The sequence below is a fragment of the Sciurus vulgaris genome (assembly GCF_902686455.1).
Source record: "Sciurus vulgaris genome assembly, chromosome: 18".
In the NCBI taxonomy this organism is placed as follows: domain Eukaryota; kingdom Metazoa; phylum Chordata; class Mammalia; order Rodentia; family Sciuridae; genus Sciurus; species Sciurus vulgaris.
In genome coordinates, this window is record NC_136479.1 from 32,291,962 (window position 1) to 32,311,884 (window position 19,923).

At 38.4% G+C, this 19,923-nt stretch overlaps 1 protein-coding gene across 1 annotated transcript; it reads right to left on the reverse strand.

Annotated features, from left to right (window-relative positions):
* Nucleotides 1-18,641: 18,641 nt before the first annotated feature.
* On the reverse strand, nucleotides 18,642-19,700 carry LOC306649266 (olfactory receptor 2AE1-like; the record flags this gene model as incomplete). Its single annotated transcript, XM_079120072.1, is given in 2 exon segments — nucleotides 18,642-18,667; nucleotides 18,670-19,700. Coding segments are annotated over 2 exon segments (882 nt in total). The 5' UTR covers nucleotides 19,526-19,700.
* Between the last annotated feature and the right edge of the window lie 223 nt (nucleotides 19,701-19,923).

Below are 19,923 nucleotides of genomic sequence, written 5' to 3' on the forward strand. Positions count from 1 at the left end.
GAGCCCTCAGCCCGACCAATCACTCCCTGCCTCTGGGATCCTCACATCAACTGACTGCTCCCTGCCACCAGGACCTCCAGACCAAGTGACTTCATCCTATCACCAAAACCCCAGGCCGACTGATTGCACCCGGCCTCCAGGATCCTACAACCCACACCAAACACACCCGACCTCCAGGGCCCCTGCCTGACCAACCACACCCTGCCTCCAGGACCTCCAGCTTATCACGTCCACACCTTGAGCTGCAGCTCCCCATTTGCCAACACATTTCAAAGCCAGAGTGGCCATCTTGGATAATCCTGGAAGCCAGAGCTCCGATCTTTAGGTGGGGCAAATCCCATCCAGAGATGCCTGCTGGAGACTTGAGGCTGATGCATGAGATGCAAGCTTCTCATGCATCAGGCTACTGAACACTGGGAGGTTTCATTACTATATGACTGTTATACGGTAGATTTTCTTTTTTCTCCTTACAGAAAAAATTTAACTTTTTATTTCTTTACTTTTCTTGCTCTCTTTTCCTTTTGTTTACCTGTTCCCTCAGAGTCTCTTTCTCCCTTTTTTGCATGCTAACATCCAATTTCTTTTGATTACACTCTCACCTTTTCTATTATCTAGAACTTCTGTATATTCTTTTCTTATCCCATTAAGAGCCACATTCTACATCCCTCTGCATCCTCCTTGTCCTTCGTTAGAAACTGCAGATCTTATTACATATCTGTTTGTTTTATTGAAGATAATATTTGAACTCATTCTGTTTATTATGACAATTTTGTTATTGTCCTCATAGGGGCTATTTGGTCTAGGATTGCAGAGTGTCTGATTTGGGCATTGCTAATATTGATCTCCCCTTAAAGAAAGGGTTTTGGAAACCTATAGAACCACTAATAAGCCTATAGGGGGAAATCTGCAATACCCCAGATCTGCTCAGCTAGAGGGTGAGATACATGAACAACATGAAAAAACAAGGGAAGAAAATGATCCAAACAAATCTATATTCTATATTAAAGGAAGCCAATGAGAGTATGTTAGAAGAAATGTCAGAAAAGGACTTCAGATAACTTCAGATAATACATGATTAAGATGATTGGCAAAGAAAAGGATGAGGTAAGAGAGCAAATGCAGGCAATGAATGATAATACCAATAAGCTGAAAGAGCACCTGCAGGAAGCAAAAGATCATTTCAACAAAGAGATAGAGATTCTCAAAAAAAAAAAAAAAAAAAAAAACCAAATGGAAATCCATGAAATGAAGGAAACAATAAACCAAATAAAAACTCAAAGGAAAGCATCACCAAAAGACTAGACCACTTGGAAGACAGAACCTCAGACAATGAAGACAAAATATTTAATCTTGAAAATAAAGTGGCCCAAACAGAGAAGATGGTAAGAAATCATGAACAGAATCTCCAAGAACTATGGAACATCATGAAAAGACCAAATTTAAGAATTATTGGGATTGAGGAACCAAAGGAATGAACAACCTATTCAATGAAATAATATCAGAAAATTTCCCCAGCCTGAAGAATGAAATGGAAAATCAAACACAAGAGGCTTACAGAACACCAAATGCACAAAATCACAACAGATCCACACCAAGGCACATTATAATGAAAATGCCTAACATTCAAAATAAAGATAGGATTTTGAAGGCTGTGAGACAAAAGTATCAGATTACATATAGGTGGAGACCAATATGGATAGCAGCCGACTTCTCAACCCAGACTCTAAAAGCTAGAAGGACCTGGAACAACATATTTCAAGCTCTGAAAGAACATGGTTGCCAACCAAGAATCCTATACCCAGCAAAACTAACCTTCAGATTTGAAGATGAAATAAAATCCTTCCATGATAAACAAAAGTTAAAAGAATTTACAAATAGAAAACTTGCATTACAGAATGTTCTCAACAAAATATTCCATGAAGAGAAAATGAAAAACAACAATGTAGGGCAGCAAAGGAAGTAACTACCTTATAGAAAAATCCATTCAAAGGAGAAACCAAGCCAACTTAAAAACCAAAAATAAGCCAAATGACTGGGAATACAAATCATACCTCAATAATAACCCTGAACTTTAAGGGCCTAAACTCATCAATCAAAAGACATAGACTGGCAGAATGGATTAAAAAGAAAGACCCAACAATATGCAGCCTGCAAGAGACTCATCTCATAGAAAAAGACATCCACAGACTAAAGGTGAAAGGATGGGAAAAAACCTACCATGCACATGGACTCAGTTAAAAAGGGGGGTTTCCATCCTTATATCAGACAAAGTAGACTTCAAGACAAAGTTAGTCAGAAGGGATAAAGAAGGACATTTCATACTGCTTAAGGGAACCATAAATCAGGAAGACATAACGATAGTAAATATTTATGCCCCCCAAAATGGTGCATCCCTGTACATCAAACAAATCCTTCTCAATTTCAGGAATCACATAGTCCACAACACAATAATTCTGGGTGACTTTAACACACCGCTGTCACCACTAGATAGATCTTCCAAACAAAGAAACCATAGAACTCAATAACACAATCAATAACCTAGACTTAATAGACATATATAGAATATTCCATCCATCAACGAGCGGATTCTCTTTCTTCTCAGCAGCACATGGAACCTTCTCGAAAACAGACCATATGTTATGCCACAAAGCAAACTTAGGAAATGCAAGAAAAAAAAAATAGAGATACTGCCTTGTGTTCTATCAGATCATAATGGAATGAGAGTAGAAATCAATGACAAAATAAAAAACAAATTACTCCAACACCTGGAGACTAAATAATATGCTATTGAATGAAACATGGATAACAAAAAACATCAGGAAGGAGATTAAAAAATTCTTAGAGGTCAATGAGAATGACAATACAACATATCAAAATCTCTGGGACACTATGAAAGTGGTATTAAGAGGAAAATTCATCGCATGGAGTGCATTCCAGAAAAGAATGAAAAGCAAACAACTAAATGACCTAACATTAGAGCTCAAAGCCCTAGAAAAAGAAGAACAGAATAACAGCAAAAGTAGTAGAAGACAGGAAATAATTAAAATCAGAGCTGAAATCAATGTAATTGAAACAAAAAAAAACAATTCAAAATATTGACAAAACAAAAAGTTGGTTCTTTGAGAAAGTAAACAAAATAGACAAACCCTGAGCCACACTAACAAAGAGAAGGAGAGAGAAGACTCCAATTACTAAAATACATGATGCAAAAGGAAATATCACGACAGACACCACTGAGATACAGAACATAATGAGAAACTACTTTGAAAATCTGTATTCCAACAAAATAGAAACTACCGAAGAAATTGACAAATTTCTAGAGACATATGCTCCTCCCAAACTGAACCAGGAGGACATACACAATTTAAAGAGATCAATATCAAGCAATGAAATAGAAGAAGCCATTAAATAGCTACCATCCAAGAAAAGCCCAGTACCAGACGAATTCTCACTCAAGTTCCACAAGACCTTCAAAGAAGAACTCATTCCAATGCTTCTCAAAGTATTCCAGGAAATAGAAAAGGAGGGTACCCTACCAAACTCATTCTATGAAGCTAATATCACCCTCATTCCCAAACCAGGAAAAGACACATCAAAGAAAGAAAATTTTAGAGCAATATCCTTGATGAATATAGATGCAAAGATCTTTAACAAAATATTGGCAAACCATATTAAAAAACATATTAAGAAAATTATGCACCAGGATCAAGTGGGGTTCATCCCTGGAATGCAAGGATGGTTCAACATTCATAAATCAATAAACATAATCCATCATGTCAATAGACTTAAGGATAAGAATCATATGGTTATTTCAACTGATGCAGAAAAAGCGTTCGACAAAATACAACATCCCTTCATGCTCAAAACACTAGAAAAAATAGGGATAGTAGGAACATAACTGAACGTTGTAAAGGCTATTTGTGCTAAGCCCATGGCCAACAACATTCTTAATGGAGAAAAACTGAAACCATTCCCTTTAAAAACGGGAACAAGACAGGGATGTCCTCTTTCACCACTTCTATTCAACATTGTCCTCAAAACTCTAGCCAGAGCAATTAGGCAGACCAAAGAAATTAAAGGGATATGAATAGGAAAAGAGGAACTTAAGTTGTCACTATTTGCTGATGACATGATTCTATATTTAGAGGATCCAAAAAACTCCTCCAGAAAACTTCTAGACCTCATCAATGAATTCAGCAAAATAGCAGGCTATAAAATCAACACATATAAATCTAAAGCATTTTTATACACAAGCGACGAAACAGCTGAAAGGGAAACGAGGAAAACAACTCCATTTGCAATAGCCTCAAAAAAAATAAAATACTTGGGAATCAATCTAACCAAAGAGGTAAAAGTTCTCTACAATGAAAACTACAAAACATTGAAGAAAGAAATTGAGGAAGACCTTAGAAGATGGAAATATCTCCCATGTTCTTGTATAGGCAGAATTAATATTGTCAAAATGGCCATACTACCAAAAGTGCTATACAGATTCAATACAATTCCAACTAAAATCCCAATGACGTACCTTTCAGAAATAGAGCAAGCAATCATGAAATTCATCTGGAAGAATAAGAAACCCAGAATAGCTAAAGCAATCCTTAGTGGAAAGAGTGAAGCAGGGGGTATCACAATACCAGAACTTCAACTATACTACAAACCAATAGTAACAAAAACGGCATGGTATTGGCACCAAAATAGACATGTAGATCAATGGTACAGAATAGAGGACACAGACACAAACCCAAATAAATACAATTTTCTCATACTAGACTAAGGTGCCAAAAATATGCAATGGAGAAAAGACAGCCTCTTCAACAAATGGTGCTGGGAAAACTGGAAATCCATATGCAACAGAATGAAACTAAACCCCTATCTCTCACCCTGCACAAAAATCAACTCACAATGGATCAAGGACCTTGAAATCAGACCAAAGACCCTGCATCTTATAGAAGAAAAAAGTAGGTCCAAATTTCCACCTTGTTGACTTAGGATCAGACTTCCTTAACAGGACTCCCATAGCATAAGAAATAAAAGCAAGAATCAATAACTGGGATAGATTCAAACTAAATAGCTTTCTCTCAGCAAAGGAAACTATCAGCAATGTGAAGAGAGTGCCTACAGAGTGGAGAATATCTTTGCCACTCATACTTCCGATAGAGCACTAATTTCCAGAATATATAAAGAATTCAAAAAACTCTACACCAAGAATACAAATAACCCAACCAACAAATGGGCTAAGGATATGAACAGATGCCTCACAGAAGAAGATCTACAAGCAATCAACAAACATAGGAAAAAATGTTCACCATCTTTAGTAATAAGAGAAATGCAAATCAAAACTACACTAAGATTCCATCTCACCCCAATTAGAATGGCAATTATCAAGAATACAAGCAACAATAGGTGTTGGAGAGGATGTGGGGAAAAAGGAACACTCACACATTGCTGGTGGGGCTGCAAATTAGTGCAGCCACTCTGGAAAGCAGTGTGGAGATTCCTTAGAAAACTTGGAATGGACCTACCATTTGACCCAGCTATCCCACTCCTCGGCCTATAACCAAAGGACTTAAAATCAGCATACTACAGAGGTACAGACACATCAATGTTCATAGCTGCTCAATTCACCATAGCCAGACTGGAACCAACCTAGATGCCCTTCAATTGATGAATGGATGAAGAAACTGTGATATATATATATATATATATATATATATATATATATATATATACACACACACACAATGGAATATTATTCAGCTATAAAGAAAAATAAAATTATGGCATTTGCAGGCAAATGGATGAAATTGGAGATGAAATTTGCAGGCAAATGGATGAAATTTTAAGTGAGGTAAGCCAATCTCAAGAATCCAAAAGATGAATGATCTCACTGATCAGCGGATGATGACACATTGGGGGGTTGGAGGGGGGCAAGAATGGAGGAAGGAGGGACTGTATAGAAGGAAAAGAGAGGTGGGAGGGGTGGGGGGGAAGGATAAAAATAACAGAATAAATCAAACATCATTACTCTATGTAAATGTATGATTATGCAAATGGTATGCTGTTACTCCATGTACAAACAGAAACAACATGTATCCCATGTGTTTACAATAAAAACAAATTTTTAAAAAAAGATCAATGACAACTACAAAACATATTTTAAAAATTGCCAAACTATACCCTATTGTGATGTATAACTAAAAAGAACAAATAAAATTTTAAAAACACTTAAAGGAAACATTCTTCTTAATGGAATTAAAGCATTATCCTCTTACCCTCTTATATCATTTCAGCATTTTACCTGCACATATAAACTTTCCTAAAGTAAGAACATAGATTAAAATAAAGAAAATACTTTCAAACAACTTACATTTTCTGTAAATGGGAAGGATGTCATTACTCGGTTTCTGTTGTTTTTGTTTTTCTTTCAGGAACACTATGTAGATCTCAAAGCAAAAGGGGAAAGAGTTTGTATTAGGTTTGGCTCTAAAATGTCCCCCTAAATATTCATATGTTGATGGCTTGATCACCAGCATGTGACCCTTTTGGGAGGTACCCCAACATTTAGGAGTGGAGCACAGTTGGACACAGTTGAGTCATCAGTGGAATGCCTTTGAGGAGGATATTATAAGCCTGGTCCATTCCCTTGTCTCTCTGCACCCTGGTCAACAGGGGATAAGCAGCTCTCCTCTGTCACCCGCTCCCTACCCTGATGTTCTTGCTATACACTCAAAGCTCTGGAGCCAACCAGTATGGACTGAAATCTCTGAAACTGTGAGCCCAAGTAAATCCTTCCTCCTTTTAAGTTCTTTATCTTGCATATTTTGTCACAGTGATTAAAAAGTCAATTAACAAGGAAATTTATTGACAAAAAATATATATAGTTTTGTGAAGCTTCTTGAACTGACCAGACCTCAAGGTAAGTGAAGTGCAGGAGGAAGAAGGGGCCCATTGCCACATTCCCTCCAGATCACCTCAGGACACGCCTGGAGATTTTGACCTTCACTTGGGACAAGGGTGTTTTTGACTATCAGATGAAGGTACTGAACCATCTTCCCCATAAGCACCCATTGCTTTTTTGATTTTTTGTTTTGTTTTGTTTTAAATTTATTATTTTTAGTTATATACAACACCAGGATATACCCTGACATTATCACAAAAGCAGGGAACAGAACCCACTCCAATTCAGTCCCCACACTCCTGCTCCCTTCCCTCCACTCCAGTGATCCTCTTCAATCTATTTACAGTTTCCTTTTTTTGCTTTTCAAATTAGAAAATTTGAAAAGCAAATTGGTGTCCTGTGGATACACCTGATGCCGGAACCCACTATGCCACATTCATGCCAGCACGCTGGAAAGTTGGGTCAGAGTCATTCCACTGTTCTTCCCTTTTCCTGATCCTTCTTCCTCCTCCTTGATCCTCTTCACACATGTCACCGATATTTCCTCTTTTTTATTTGTTCTTTTTAGATATACATGGCAGTAGAGTGTATTTTGACATATTATACATACATGGAGTACAGTTTATTCTAATTAGGATCCCATTCTTGTGGTTGTACATGGTGTAGAGTTTCACTGGTTGTGTATTCATATATGAGCATAGAAAAGTGATGTCCCATTCATTCTACTGTCTTTCCTAATCCCATTCCCTCTCCCTTCCCTTCATTCCCCTTTGTCTAAGCCAATGAACTCCTATTTTTCACTCCCAGATCCAACATTCAGCCTTTGGTGTTTTGGGACTGGCTTATTTCACCTAGCATGGTAGTCTCCAGTTCCATCCATTTACTGGCAAACTGTTCTCTTTTTTGATTCAAGTCCCTCTCCCTTTTTTTTCTTAGTATTTCTCTTTTTTTTTAATTTTTTATCCAGCCCCCTTAGTTAGAATTAGCTTCTGTGCATCACTACACTTTTGCACACGTTTGAAAACAGTCCTCAAACGTCACCACAGTGTCCACCAACCCCCTTGACTTTTTCCAGGAGCTCTGTGAAAATCAAGATCAGACCACTCCCAATTTCCTGCACAAGATGGCTTATTCTGATTGGATACATTGTTACCCCCAGGGCCACAGGGCCCTGTCTATTAGTCTGAATGGTCCTATGAGGTAATTGGAGGAACAGATCTGTAAGACACAGTTGTTAGTGAGACTGTTACAAAGGAAGCCATGCCCAAATACCTTTGGTGGAAAATCCACTGCAAGGAGATGTCTTCAAAGGCACTTGAAGTTTAGAGGAGGCAGAGGTAAGCAACCTACAGCTACCTGGATGTAGTGAGGTTTATTCCAGTGGAGTGATGTCTTTCTTGCACTACCATGGACAGAAGAGTGTTTGGACAAAAGGAAAGGATAGAGGGAATTTCAGGCTATGAGAATGATCCTGGTTAACCATTCATCATCATTCTTGGGCAGAGAGTTTTAAAAAGTATGAATAAAGATAAAAATCACATAATATAAAATTAACCATTTTAAAGTGAATAAGTCAATGGGATACAGTACACTCACAGTGTTCCACAAAAAAATCCTTGATCTAGATGTAACACATTCACCCATTCCCTAACTCTAAAACAAAATCCAGTACCCATTAGGCAGTTTTGAAAGTTATCCCTTCAAATATCTATTGTCCAAATTCAGTCAGGACAAAGAATAATATTGTTTCCTGTAGTGTCAAACATTTTCCCTCTTTTTCTTCTAAACCAAAAGTACTTATATGGCAACATAGAACCAAAACCAATAAGAACTTTGTGTCTTAATCCCAAAAGAAGCAACAAAACAGATGCAGTCCATGATCCATAACCACTTCCAAAAATAGCCAAAATAAATAATGTTACAGTAGTAATGGCCACACCATTTTGTCTTACACCCCCCAAATCAAGATAAACTTTATCTTGCAAAATTTCCCATGATAATGTTCTATTTTTCTCTTCGCCCAGTATAACTTCTAAGAAAATTATTTAAGTGGCTGGGATATTAACTACTAGGATTAACCATTCCATAGATAGGGAACAATGAGGGGAAAACATTACTCTTAATCAGTAATCTTTCTTCAGTTTGTCAGAATGTGGAACACCTGGTGGTCTTCTAATAACATCAAAGGGTGGGCAAAGGACTTGCTAATTTTGGTCTCTAATTAAAAGAAGAATAATGTTTAACTTGCACCTAAACTTGTAATCTAAAAGATTACAGAACTGGCCCAGGGGAGGATGCTTGTAATCACAGGGATGAACAGAAAGGAAAGCATCCCCCTGGACCACAAAAGTGGTTACTGCATGGTTAGATGCTGAGCAGCCTGCAGCATTTCTGTCCGTTACCTCACTACCCTCATTTCCACTCATAAATAACCTTTACAAGTACCTGAATTCCTTGAAATGGTCATTAGGATGATGGTCTGACATTTTCCCTATCAGCCAGTAAAACCAGAGTTTCTTCACTTCTGCAGGTGGATGGAGTCTGTGTAAGCTACAGGGCTCTGCAGGAAAGGAACGTGTTGCAGCTCTTAACGGTGTGCTATGCCCTCCAGAGTTGCAGTTGACCAGCAGCTCATCACCAATGTCTTCTTTCTGCATTCTTGTCTTATGAATTCAAAGGACTTGGACATTTAAAATCCATAGATGAGGATGAGTGAGTGTAAGAGTAGGATTTGTTCAAGTGTAAATAGAAGCCGAACTCCCACAGAGTGAGGGGGACTCGAGAGGGGTTGCTGCTTGAGTGTGCTAGTCTAGGGGTTCATATAGCACTTGCTATTGGTCAAAACTTATGCTAATCAGGGTTTAGAAGAGTCATTGGCTATCCCTATAATCCCGTTCAGGTCTATTCCACTTCCATTTTCCATTTTCATTTCCTCAGGAAGCTGAGGTAGTGGATGCTTGAAGGCTCCGGGTTGTAGTGTTGTGTGCAGTGGGCATCCACACCAGTCCAGGCCAGCTGGACAGGTCAAAGAGCCTTGGCTTGCATCTGCCCTGGCTCACTATGCCCTGAGCCCACTCTGGCATGGCAGGCTCCATGGGGTGGTGGGAACCAGTGTTGACCACTAGGGCCGCCTCTTCTCAGGGGGATTAGTGTGCTGACTGTGCAGCTAGGTGGTTGAGGAGCCATGTCACTAGTTCTGGTCTCCCAAGTATTGATGTTCATGTGACAAATGATTAGACCTGGGTTCAGTAAAAACATTATCCCCCTCCCCTACCCCTCAAGAGCTGGCAGCAGTCAGTAGTACATGAGGTGCAATCTGTATTTCTATTTTGCTATATTCTTGGGAGACAAACTGAACTTAGCTGACTGGCCACAAAATCAACAAAGTGCATGCATGCCCTGACGTGTACAGCCAAGTTGTCAGGACACAAGCAAGACAAACAGGAAACAAGCAGCCCTCCCTAGGAGAGAAAAGAACTAATGTGTAACCCAAAACCAGATTTGCACGAGTCAAAATTCAAACAAATGACCTTCCTGCTTCTGCTGTTTTCTCAAATGACAAAGTGTCACGCTTTGGGGTAGCATGTCCTGAACTCCATCAACTGCAAGACATCAAGACCTCAGACATTCCATCATTGCCCTTCTTCTGTCAGAGATAGAGACATATGTCCATAGAATACAGAAAACAAAAAGAAGGTTTAAGAGAGAGCCCACCAATGCATCCATTAAATGGCAACAGTAGGATGAAATGGGATCATTCAGGAGGATGGGGCAGGTGTCTGGGCATGATTTCATCCATAAATAAAATACAGAAAAGTGTGTTTATAGGAAAACTCACTTCTTCACATGTCACAGTAAGATAGGGGTTAAAAGAAGAACAAGAACTCAGAAAGAATCCTCACAAATGAGCCATCCCATGAATTTATAGTGATTCTTGTACATTTCTTGAACTGACTTGGTTCCAGTCATTTCTATTTGAGGAAGAGGAGTTTAGAGGTATGAAAAATAAAATAAGAAAATGTCTCTTTTTGCTTAAGCATTATCCTTACCTCTGTCTGTGGTCTTATTACATTGGCAAAATTCTCTAGTGCAATGTTTCAAAGTAGTAGTAATTGTGAGCTTTGTATAGTTTTGGCTTTAGGAAGAATATTCCAAATGGATTTTTCCATTAAGATTTATGTTTGCAGTAGGTTTGTGGATCAAACCTTTTTAAAAATTCAAATGAATATGTGAATAGTAATGCTATTACTTGCATTCAACTTAAAATAACTTTTATATTAAATTTTTATTGTGAAAAATACACATAAAATTAACCATTTTAACCATTACTGTTTTTTATTTCTGATCATGGGAGAAATTTTTCAGTCTTTCATTGTTGAATATGTTGTTGGGTTTCCACATATGGTCTTTATTATGTTAAGGTAGTTTTCTTCTATTCCTAGCTTGTTTAATATTTTTACCATAAAAGAATGTTGGATATTATGAAATTCATCAACCCAAATGATCATGGGGGATTTTTTTCCTTTTTCTGTTATATGATATATTACACTGATTGATTTTCATATTTTGCATTCATAATTCTGTTCTCAAAAAAAATTGTTAGGAAATCTTCCTTCATTCTCAAACTTTAGAAGAATTTTAGGAGTATTAGTGTTAATTCTCCTTAATTATTTGGTAATATTCACTGTAAAGCTATCCAATCCAGGGCTTTTCTTTATTGGGAGGTTTTTGTTTACTGATTCAACCTCCTTACTAATTATAGGTCTATTCATAGTTCCTCCCTTAATGATTTGGTCTTGGTAGGTTGTGTGTTTTTATAAATTTGTTCACATTTCATCTAGGATGTCCAACTGGTTGAGGTACAGTTGTTCACAGAACTCTTTTATAATCTTCTTTATAAAATTGGTTGTAATGTCTTCACTTTCATTTCTGATTTCAGTAATTTTTCTTAGTCTATCTAGTTAAAGGTTTTTCAATTTGCTTGATCTTTTTGAATAACCAACTCTTGACTTCATTTGCTTTTCTCTAATGCTTCATTATTCTGTTTTATTTCTCTCTGCTATTTGTCATTTCTGTCCTTATGCTTGTTTGCATTTAAGGTAATCTTGACATTCAGGGTTCTCAGGCATTTCCACTTACATGTGCTCCTCCCAGGTCTCAGCATTCCATTTTTTCATATTAGGGCTGTGTCTTTAAGAGATTGCCAGAGTTGTAAGTCCAGGATTACTTTCTAAATCAGGTCTGGGTACCAATTATAGGAATCCAGTTGTAGGTTAGGATCTCTTTAAACATTACCAAGGAGTACTATTAGCTTTTGCACCATGCCTTAATTTGACAGTTGGATGACTTGGTCCTGTGATTTTCTTCCTTCAGTACATTGGTGGCAATTAACAATAATCAACTAATTTCACAGTCCCTTTAATTACTACTGACCTCATAGTTCTCAAATGAAAGAAATACTGCACAAACCAGTGTATGCTCTTCCATTAATATTTCACCACAAATAAGTCTTAGTAATTGTTGTGTTACAGCACTTTGGGGTTATCACCACCCCATGTGCCATTAGTAATGGAACCTTCTTGCCACCAGGCCATGAGGGATTCAATTCTACAATCACATCCACAATATATTTCCAATAACACTATCTTAGTTTGTATTCTTCCCAGAAGCTGATTCTGAGACAAGGATTCAAGTACCAGGAAGCAAAATTGGGAGGTCATTCCAGAAAAACACACCAGCAGGGGAGTGAGAAAATGAGAAAGAAAGTGAAGACAGTTTCCATATATGTGTTGCTAAGCTTCTTATCACTGTTGGTACGTGAAGATTAATTCCACTGGAGAATTTAGAAGTTAAGGAAGAACATGTTCCTCAAGATGCTAACACTCTGAAAGGGAACTGGGGAATTTACCATCAACTCCTATCAGTCATCCATTAAGAGATGCTTCTGGAGGCCATTGATTATATTTCACTTCTGGCCTGCCATGCTCTGGTAGAACAGGCTACAGAATTAGAGAGTGACCCTAGGTGTTCTGAAATATAGCTGGTTCAACTAACTATGGTAAGTTTTAAGGGGCATTAACAGCTGTAGTATAGTGAAGAAAATGCTTAGATGGTAATATATTAAGATGTGACATTCAGGATAAGGTGCACTAAAAACATGTACAGAAAGAGGAAGATACACAATCTAGCAGGATTATCCTTGGAGGAGCAGTAAAAAGATTATGTCCTTTCCCAGGCAGAAGAGGAAGGAAGGTTTCATCTGCTAACACCCATCAAACATTAGTCAAAGCTTCATCTTATGGGAAATTAACGTCCTCATTCCCTAAATATTGCACACACAGGATGAAGAAGTACCATAGCATCTCATGGATCTGCAACAACACGGAAGCCAAGGTCAAGAAGAAACTTTGATTGGAGGCTTGGGACGATGTGCTACTGGTCTGCACTTATGTAAACTTGTGAAAATTCACATAAAGCTTATTGTCACTGACATGGCTTGATGGACTGAGAAAGGCTCAAGAAACAGATGAGACAGTGGATCTGAAGTGTCATGTATAATGTGTCCAAAACTGGTTCCTTGTGAGAGTTCCCATACTTCCTGAAAGTTTCTTATTACAAGTATCCCAAACTTATCCTATGTGTCCAACCATGTGGATAAATGAATTGTTGCAAATCTTTACCTAAGGCCATTTCTCCTTCAAGCAAAATGGATAATGAGTTACCCTCTCAGAACTTTTAGAAGCAGAATGAGAGTCTTTCTCCACTGTGCCTGAGGGCACCCCTTAGGAAGCAATAAGACACTATATTATTTACCTTTGGAAGATGTAAGCATTAAGCATTACTATAAACTTGGCTTAGATTGGTTAATTCTCAAACAATCCTAACAGTGTTCCTGGCAGGACCATAGTTGTATTTGGAGAAAGAGAATTGGTAGCAGATGAAACACTGCCTCTCTCAAGCTGGGATTGTGAGCTGGATGTTTATGTAACACCCCTGTGCCTTCAGAAACAACTCAGAGTTTCTGCGAAAATTAACTCTGCCTGATGATGGAGTTTTAGAAGGGTAGGTGACACACCCAGATTAATGATGGGTGGCCCATCTCATATAAAATGCCAAAAAAGATCTCCCATTTCTCAGAATGAAAACACCTGTAAAGAGCTGGGGGTATATAACTAATTAGAACAAATTTTAAAAATAAATAAATAAACAAGAGCTGGGGATATAGTTCAGCAGTACAGTACATGCAAATACAAGGTCCTGGGCTGGATCGCCAGCACCATGAGGAAAAATAAAGAAAATAGCTATAAGAGTGGAAATAGGGCTGGGGAGATAGCTCAGCTGGTAGAGTGCTTGCTTTGCAAGCACAAGGCCCTGAGTTCGATCCCCAGTACCGCAAAAAAAAAAAAAAAAAAAAAAAAAAAAAAAAGAGTGGAAATAACTACTTTCAAACCTTAAGAGTTTTTCTCTTCAAGTTGCCCCTTGGGGGCTTCATGACTTTTTTTAACTAGTAGGGGAAGCAAGATATAGAAATCTGTCCTTGACTTTGGCATTCTTCAGTTCTCCAACCTCCAGAAAAGTTCTGACAAGTCAGGCCTCTGTATTTGGGGGCAGTAATCTCTGGCTCTCTGAGATGTGTCAGTCTTACCAAGGCATTATTCTTCTATATTTTCCCCTTCTAAATTAAATGTAATTAATACCAGATAGCATAGTAAAACAACCTAACTTCCTTAATTTATTAATTCACATATGACAAATAGTTACTGAATACTGATTCTGTGCTAGGCTCTTGGTACTGGTGAGTAAACAAAGCAAAGTCCTCGCCCTTGTGAAGTTAACATTCTAGTAAAGCAGACAAAAAATGTAATATAAATAACATGATATTATGCAATAACATGCCAAGTAGTGTTTAAAAACAAAGTCCAAGAAGGGGAGAGAGAGAGAGAGAGAGAGAGAGAGAGAGAAGGAAAAGTGCTGCTATGGATGGGGTTGTTGGGGGATCACATTTTTCAAGGTTAAATTCTAGAAGAGATCAAAATGTAATGACAGAGTATCTAGTATTTCCAAGCCTCAGAGAATAATAAGTAAAAAGGTCAAGTGTAAGCTGGCATATTAAAAAAATGACAGGTGAGCCTGGTATGGTGGCATATACCTCTAATCCTAGTGACTCTCCAGAGACTGGGGCAGGAGGACCACAGAGTAGAGGCCAGTCTCAGCAACTTAGTGAGACCCTACCTCAAAATTTAAAAATATTTTAGAAAGTGGATAAGGGTATAATTCAATGGTAGAGTACCACACTTGGGTTTGATTTCCAGTACCACAGAAGATAGAAGGAAAGATGAAGAAAGGAAGAAAGATGGAAGGAAGAAAGGAAGGAAGGAAGGAAGGAAGGAAGGAAGGAAGGAAGGAAGGAAGGGAGGGAGGGAGGGAGGGAGGGAGGGAGGGAGGGAGGGAGGAAGGGAGGGAGGGAAAAGAAAAGAAAGCAAGCCCAAGCAGACAAGGAGGCTAATGTGACTGGCACATAGTAAGCAAAGGGTGGAAGAACTAGAGGGCCAGTTTCTATAATCCCTTCAAGCACAGGATTTGATCTAAGTGTGATAAAAAGATATCTGAAAGCATTCTAAGAAATATAATGAAATGATATGTTTTGAAAGGACCTTTGTAGTTACTGTATGGAGGATAGAAGCAGGAACAGGGGCGCCAGTTAGGAGACTATTGTAGTAGAATAGTAAAGACATGATACTGAAAATGTCAGTATACAGTCACTGTCTTAGTCATTTAAGACTGCTATAATATCACAGATTAGCTGGCTTAAACAACAAAAACATTTTTCACACTCTAGATGCTATGAAGTCCAGATCAAGGCACCTGCAGATTCATGTCAGATGACAGCCCACTTTCTGGTTCACAGACAGCCATCTCCTCCCTGTGTCCTCACAGAGGAAGAGGTGAGAGAGCTCTTTGGAGCTTCCCTTGTAAGGGTACTAATCCCATAGAAGTTCTCCATGCTCATGACCAGATCACTCCCAAAGGCCTCACCTCCTAATATAAGCTCACTGAGTATTAAGATTTCAACATGAATTGGGAGGGGGAACTCCAACATTCTGTCCATGACAGTTGTTTCAGGACTATATTTTGAAAACACAGGCCACTGTGAAGTATGAGAGAAAAAAGGTGCCAATGACACCACGGTTTCTGACCTAACAACTGGTGATTTGGGTGCCATTACTGAGATGAGGAGACACCAGCAAGGACAAGTATGTTGGGGTGTGAGTTTGCTTTTGTGCCTGTCAGGTTGATATGTTCATTAGACAGATGACTAGAAATGTGGAGTTGTGAATTTGGTACCTGAGTCAGGACTTCAGAGGAAACATAAGAACAGAAATACATATTCAAAGTAATGAAACCACAAATGAGTGGAAATAGGGAAGGGGTTTGAGGCCTAAACTTGGAGCTAACCAACATTAAAGAAGTTAAAACGATGAGAAGATTCAAGCAAAGGAAATTAAAAATGAAGGGCCAACAAATTCGGACTTAAATTGAGTGTGATGTCCAATGAAGGGATCAGTACGGAAGTTCCTCAAAAGACTAAGAAACAACACACAGGATGGCCCAGCTATCCCATTCTATGGTATTTATCCAAAAGAACTTAAATCAGCATTCTGCAGTGCTATATACATACCAATGTTTATAGCAGTACAACTCAAAATAACCAAGTTATGGAGCCATCCCAGGAGTTCCTCAATATACAGTTAGATTAAGAAAATGTGATATATATACACCATGGAGTTTTACTCATCCATAAAGAAGAATGAAATTATACCATTTTCTGATAAACGGATGGAGAATATGTTGAGTTAAATAAGCTAGTCACAGAAAGTCAAGGGTTGAATGTTTTCTCTTTTATGTGGAAGCTATGGAGAAATAAGGAATTTCTTAAAGGGAGGCTCATGAAAAAAGAGGGGAGAACAGTGGAGTAGAGGGAGAGGAATTGAGGGAGGAGGAAGGATGAGAAAGGGGAGGAAGAGCAGAGTGAAATTAACCAAATTAGGTGATGTGCATGCACGAACATATCATAATGAGTTTCACTTTCATCTATAACTGTGATATGCCAATTAAAAATAGTGAAAAAAGAATTATTTTCAAAAAGTAAAGCATGATTGGCTTTATCAATAACTGTAGTGAACTGAACACTCACCATTGGTGTAGTAAGAGGAAGGCCCTTGTAGCATTCATAGTAACAGTTTCGATACAGTGATGATAATGAAAGCCAATTGAAATCAGCTCTGGAGGAAATGGAAGCAAGAAAGGTAGAAATATCAAGTAAAGAAAACTATTTCAAGGAATTTTCCTATAAAGTAGCATAAACTTGGTAGAATGAAGGGGAATTTTCTTTTTAAGATGAACACTATAAAAGTTTGACTATGAGCTAATAAGATTGATCAAGTAGAGTGGGAAAGGTAATGCAGGGGAGAGAAGAATATCAAGAGCAAGACCCTTAAGATCTTGTGCACAAGTAGAGAACACAGTCGTAGGTAGGAGATTCCTTCAGATCAGATGGTTTTGATTACCATGTTAGCCTTTCTAGTAACCCAAATGATCTCATCCACATTGGAGAAATTCTAAACTGACCTCTGCTTTGCCTTGTATTGTGGGATAATTTGGTAGTAGGTGGATTTGAAGACATAGTCTCCAAGATGGTTCTTTGGGGTTCTCACTGATTTTCTCATCATTCCAATATCCCTTCAATACAGTTATTTCCTGCTTATATCATTCAGAGTCCATCTTTCTGCTCAGAACTAATATCCTCGATTAACAAATAATCTCAAATAAAACTAGTATTCCAGGTAAACATCTGAGATTACTGCACCTAGAGAGACTGATTTACCATATATCACAGTGTTAGCATGTGCCAGACTCTAATCTGCATAGTTCTGATATCAAACAACTAGGCTAGAAACTCTCAGAAAATGGAACAGTATTTTCAACCTTTGAAATAATAAAAATTAATATCCCTACTTGATATTGCAGGACAATGTGAACAAAATAAATCATAAGTATATGCTTAAAGAACGTTAAGTTTTATACAAGCAAATTCCAAATACCAAATTCAGTACTGAGATCACAGCAGTAAATATGCACTTGATATATATGTGTGAAATATACACGTTACAAAAAGTATGTATAGGTATTGTTATATGTGTATTATTACTTCCCTTCTGAAAACTTACTGATTAAGGAAACTCTGCAGGTCTAAGAAGGTGCCTTATCATCCACCCTTTCTTTCAAAATACCCTTCACTTCACTTCCCATGATTGTGATATTAAGCAAGATCTTCTGATTTTATACAACATAAATACTCTCTGGTGGCATCATTTACATGTGTTTTGTGGATGCAAATAATAATATGAAAGGCCCTTATATCTTTATCTTAATATTTCTGAAGTGTCACTAGATTTTGCAGTCTTCTTTAAAGGGATTTAAAATATTTTCCCCTAATTCTCTAAGGGTGTATGAAATGTGCCCCATGATGCTTGGATGTCTGAGACCAAGTTAAAAAAGTGAAGTTATATGTAAGTTGTTTCTTTCTTGCAGTAGTCAAAGAGCATCAGAGATATGGATTCTTAAAGGTTTGTCCAGATCAACATAAGGAGCTTATTCTATTTCATTCAATATTTGGGGCAACTGCAATCACTAGGTGACCTCTCTCCTCATCACTCTCCTGAGAGCCTTAGCTACATCCTTATTCCGGAGAGTATAAATGAGAGGATTCAGGGTGGGGGTAATGATGCTATAGAACACAGAACCAACTTTGTCTTGCAGTGGAGTGCGCTGGGACCTGGGCCTCATATATGAGAAGATGCAGGCACCAAACCAGAGTGAGACCACAATGAGGTGGGAGCTACAAGTGGCAAAGGCATTTCTCTTACTCCCAGTCAAATGCATCTCAATGACACTGTGCAAGATGAAGCCATAGGATGTAGAAACCAGGATGATGGGGAGGAGGAGAAGCACGATGCTGCAGATGTACACTGTGGTCTCATAGAGGGTGACATCACCACATACCAACTTCACCACAGCTGGATACTCACAGTAGAAGTGGTGTATTTTCCGAGTCCCACAGAAGGGGAAGTGCATCAAGATGACTGTGTGGATTAGGGAGTTCAGAGATGCCCCCAACCATGATGTGACAGCCATCATCAGACCCACCTTCCTGCTCATGAGCACAGTGTAACGCAGAGGATGACAGATGGCCACATACCGGTCATAGGACATGAGAGCTAGCAGAAGACACTCAGCACCACCCAGAGACAAATAGAGAAAGTGCTGGGTGGCACAGCCCACAAAGGAGATGGACTTCTTGCCAGACAGGTAGTTGGTTGCCATCTTGGGGATGGTTGTGGAGACATGCATCAGGTCCATGAGGGACAGTTGACTGAGCAGGAAGTACATGGGTGTGTGAAGCCCATGATCCACACAGATGAGGAGGATGGTGAGGGTGTTGCCACTCACTGCAACAAGGAAGACCACCATTGTCAAGCCAAAGAGGAAAACGTGAGCTGGGGAATCATCGAAGAGTCCTTCGAGGATGAAGTCTGCCAGATATGTCTGATTCCTCAGCCACATGTTCCCTTTCTCAGTCCCTGGGAAACAGTAGTGGAGACTAAGTGTGATGATGGAAATATGGGATCCTGCATATGTGACAATAAGCACTTTTGATACGAGAAAACATTTGTAAAGAGATTTTCTTTTCTATTTGTAATTATTCAGCAGCTGAAATTATTGAAATATGCTTTTTTCAAAACCAAAGAAATGTAAATTCTGTCTTCATGATCAAGATCACTCTGAAATTCCAAAATCTCCAGACTCTAATTTAAGCCCAAAATCTGTCTCTTCTCACTAAATATATGCATATGCATATGTGTGTATGCATATGTATGGTGAATATGTGCATGTATAGATGTTGGATTCCGTTTCTTATTTTATCAGGCAGGTTCTAACAAGAAAGTTGAACCACTAAGATA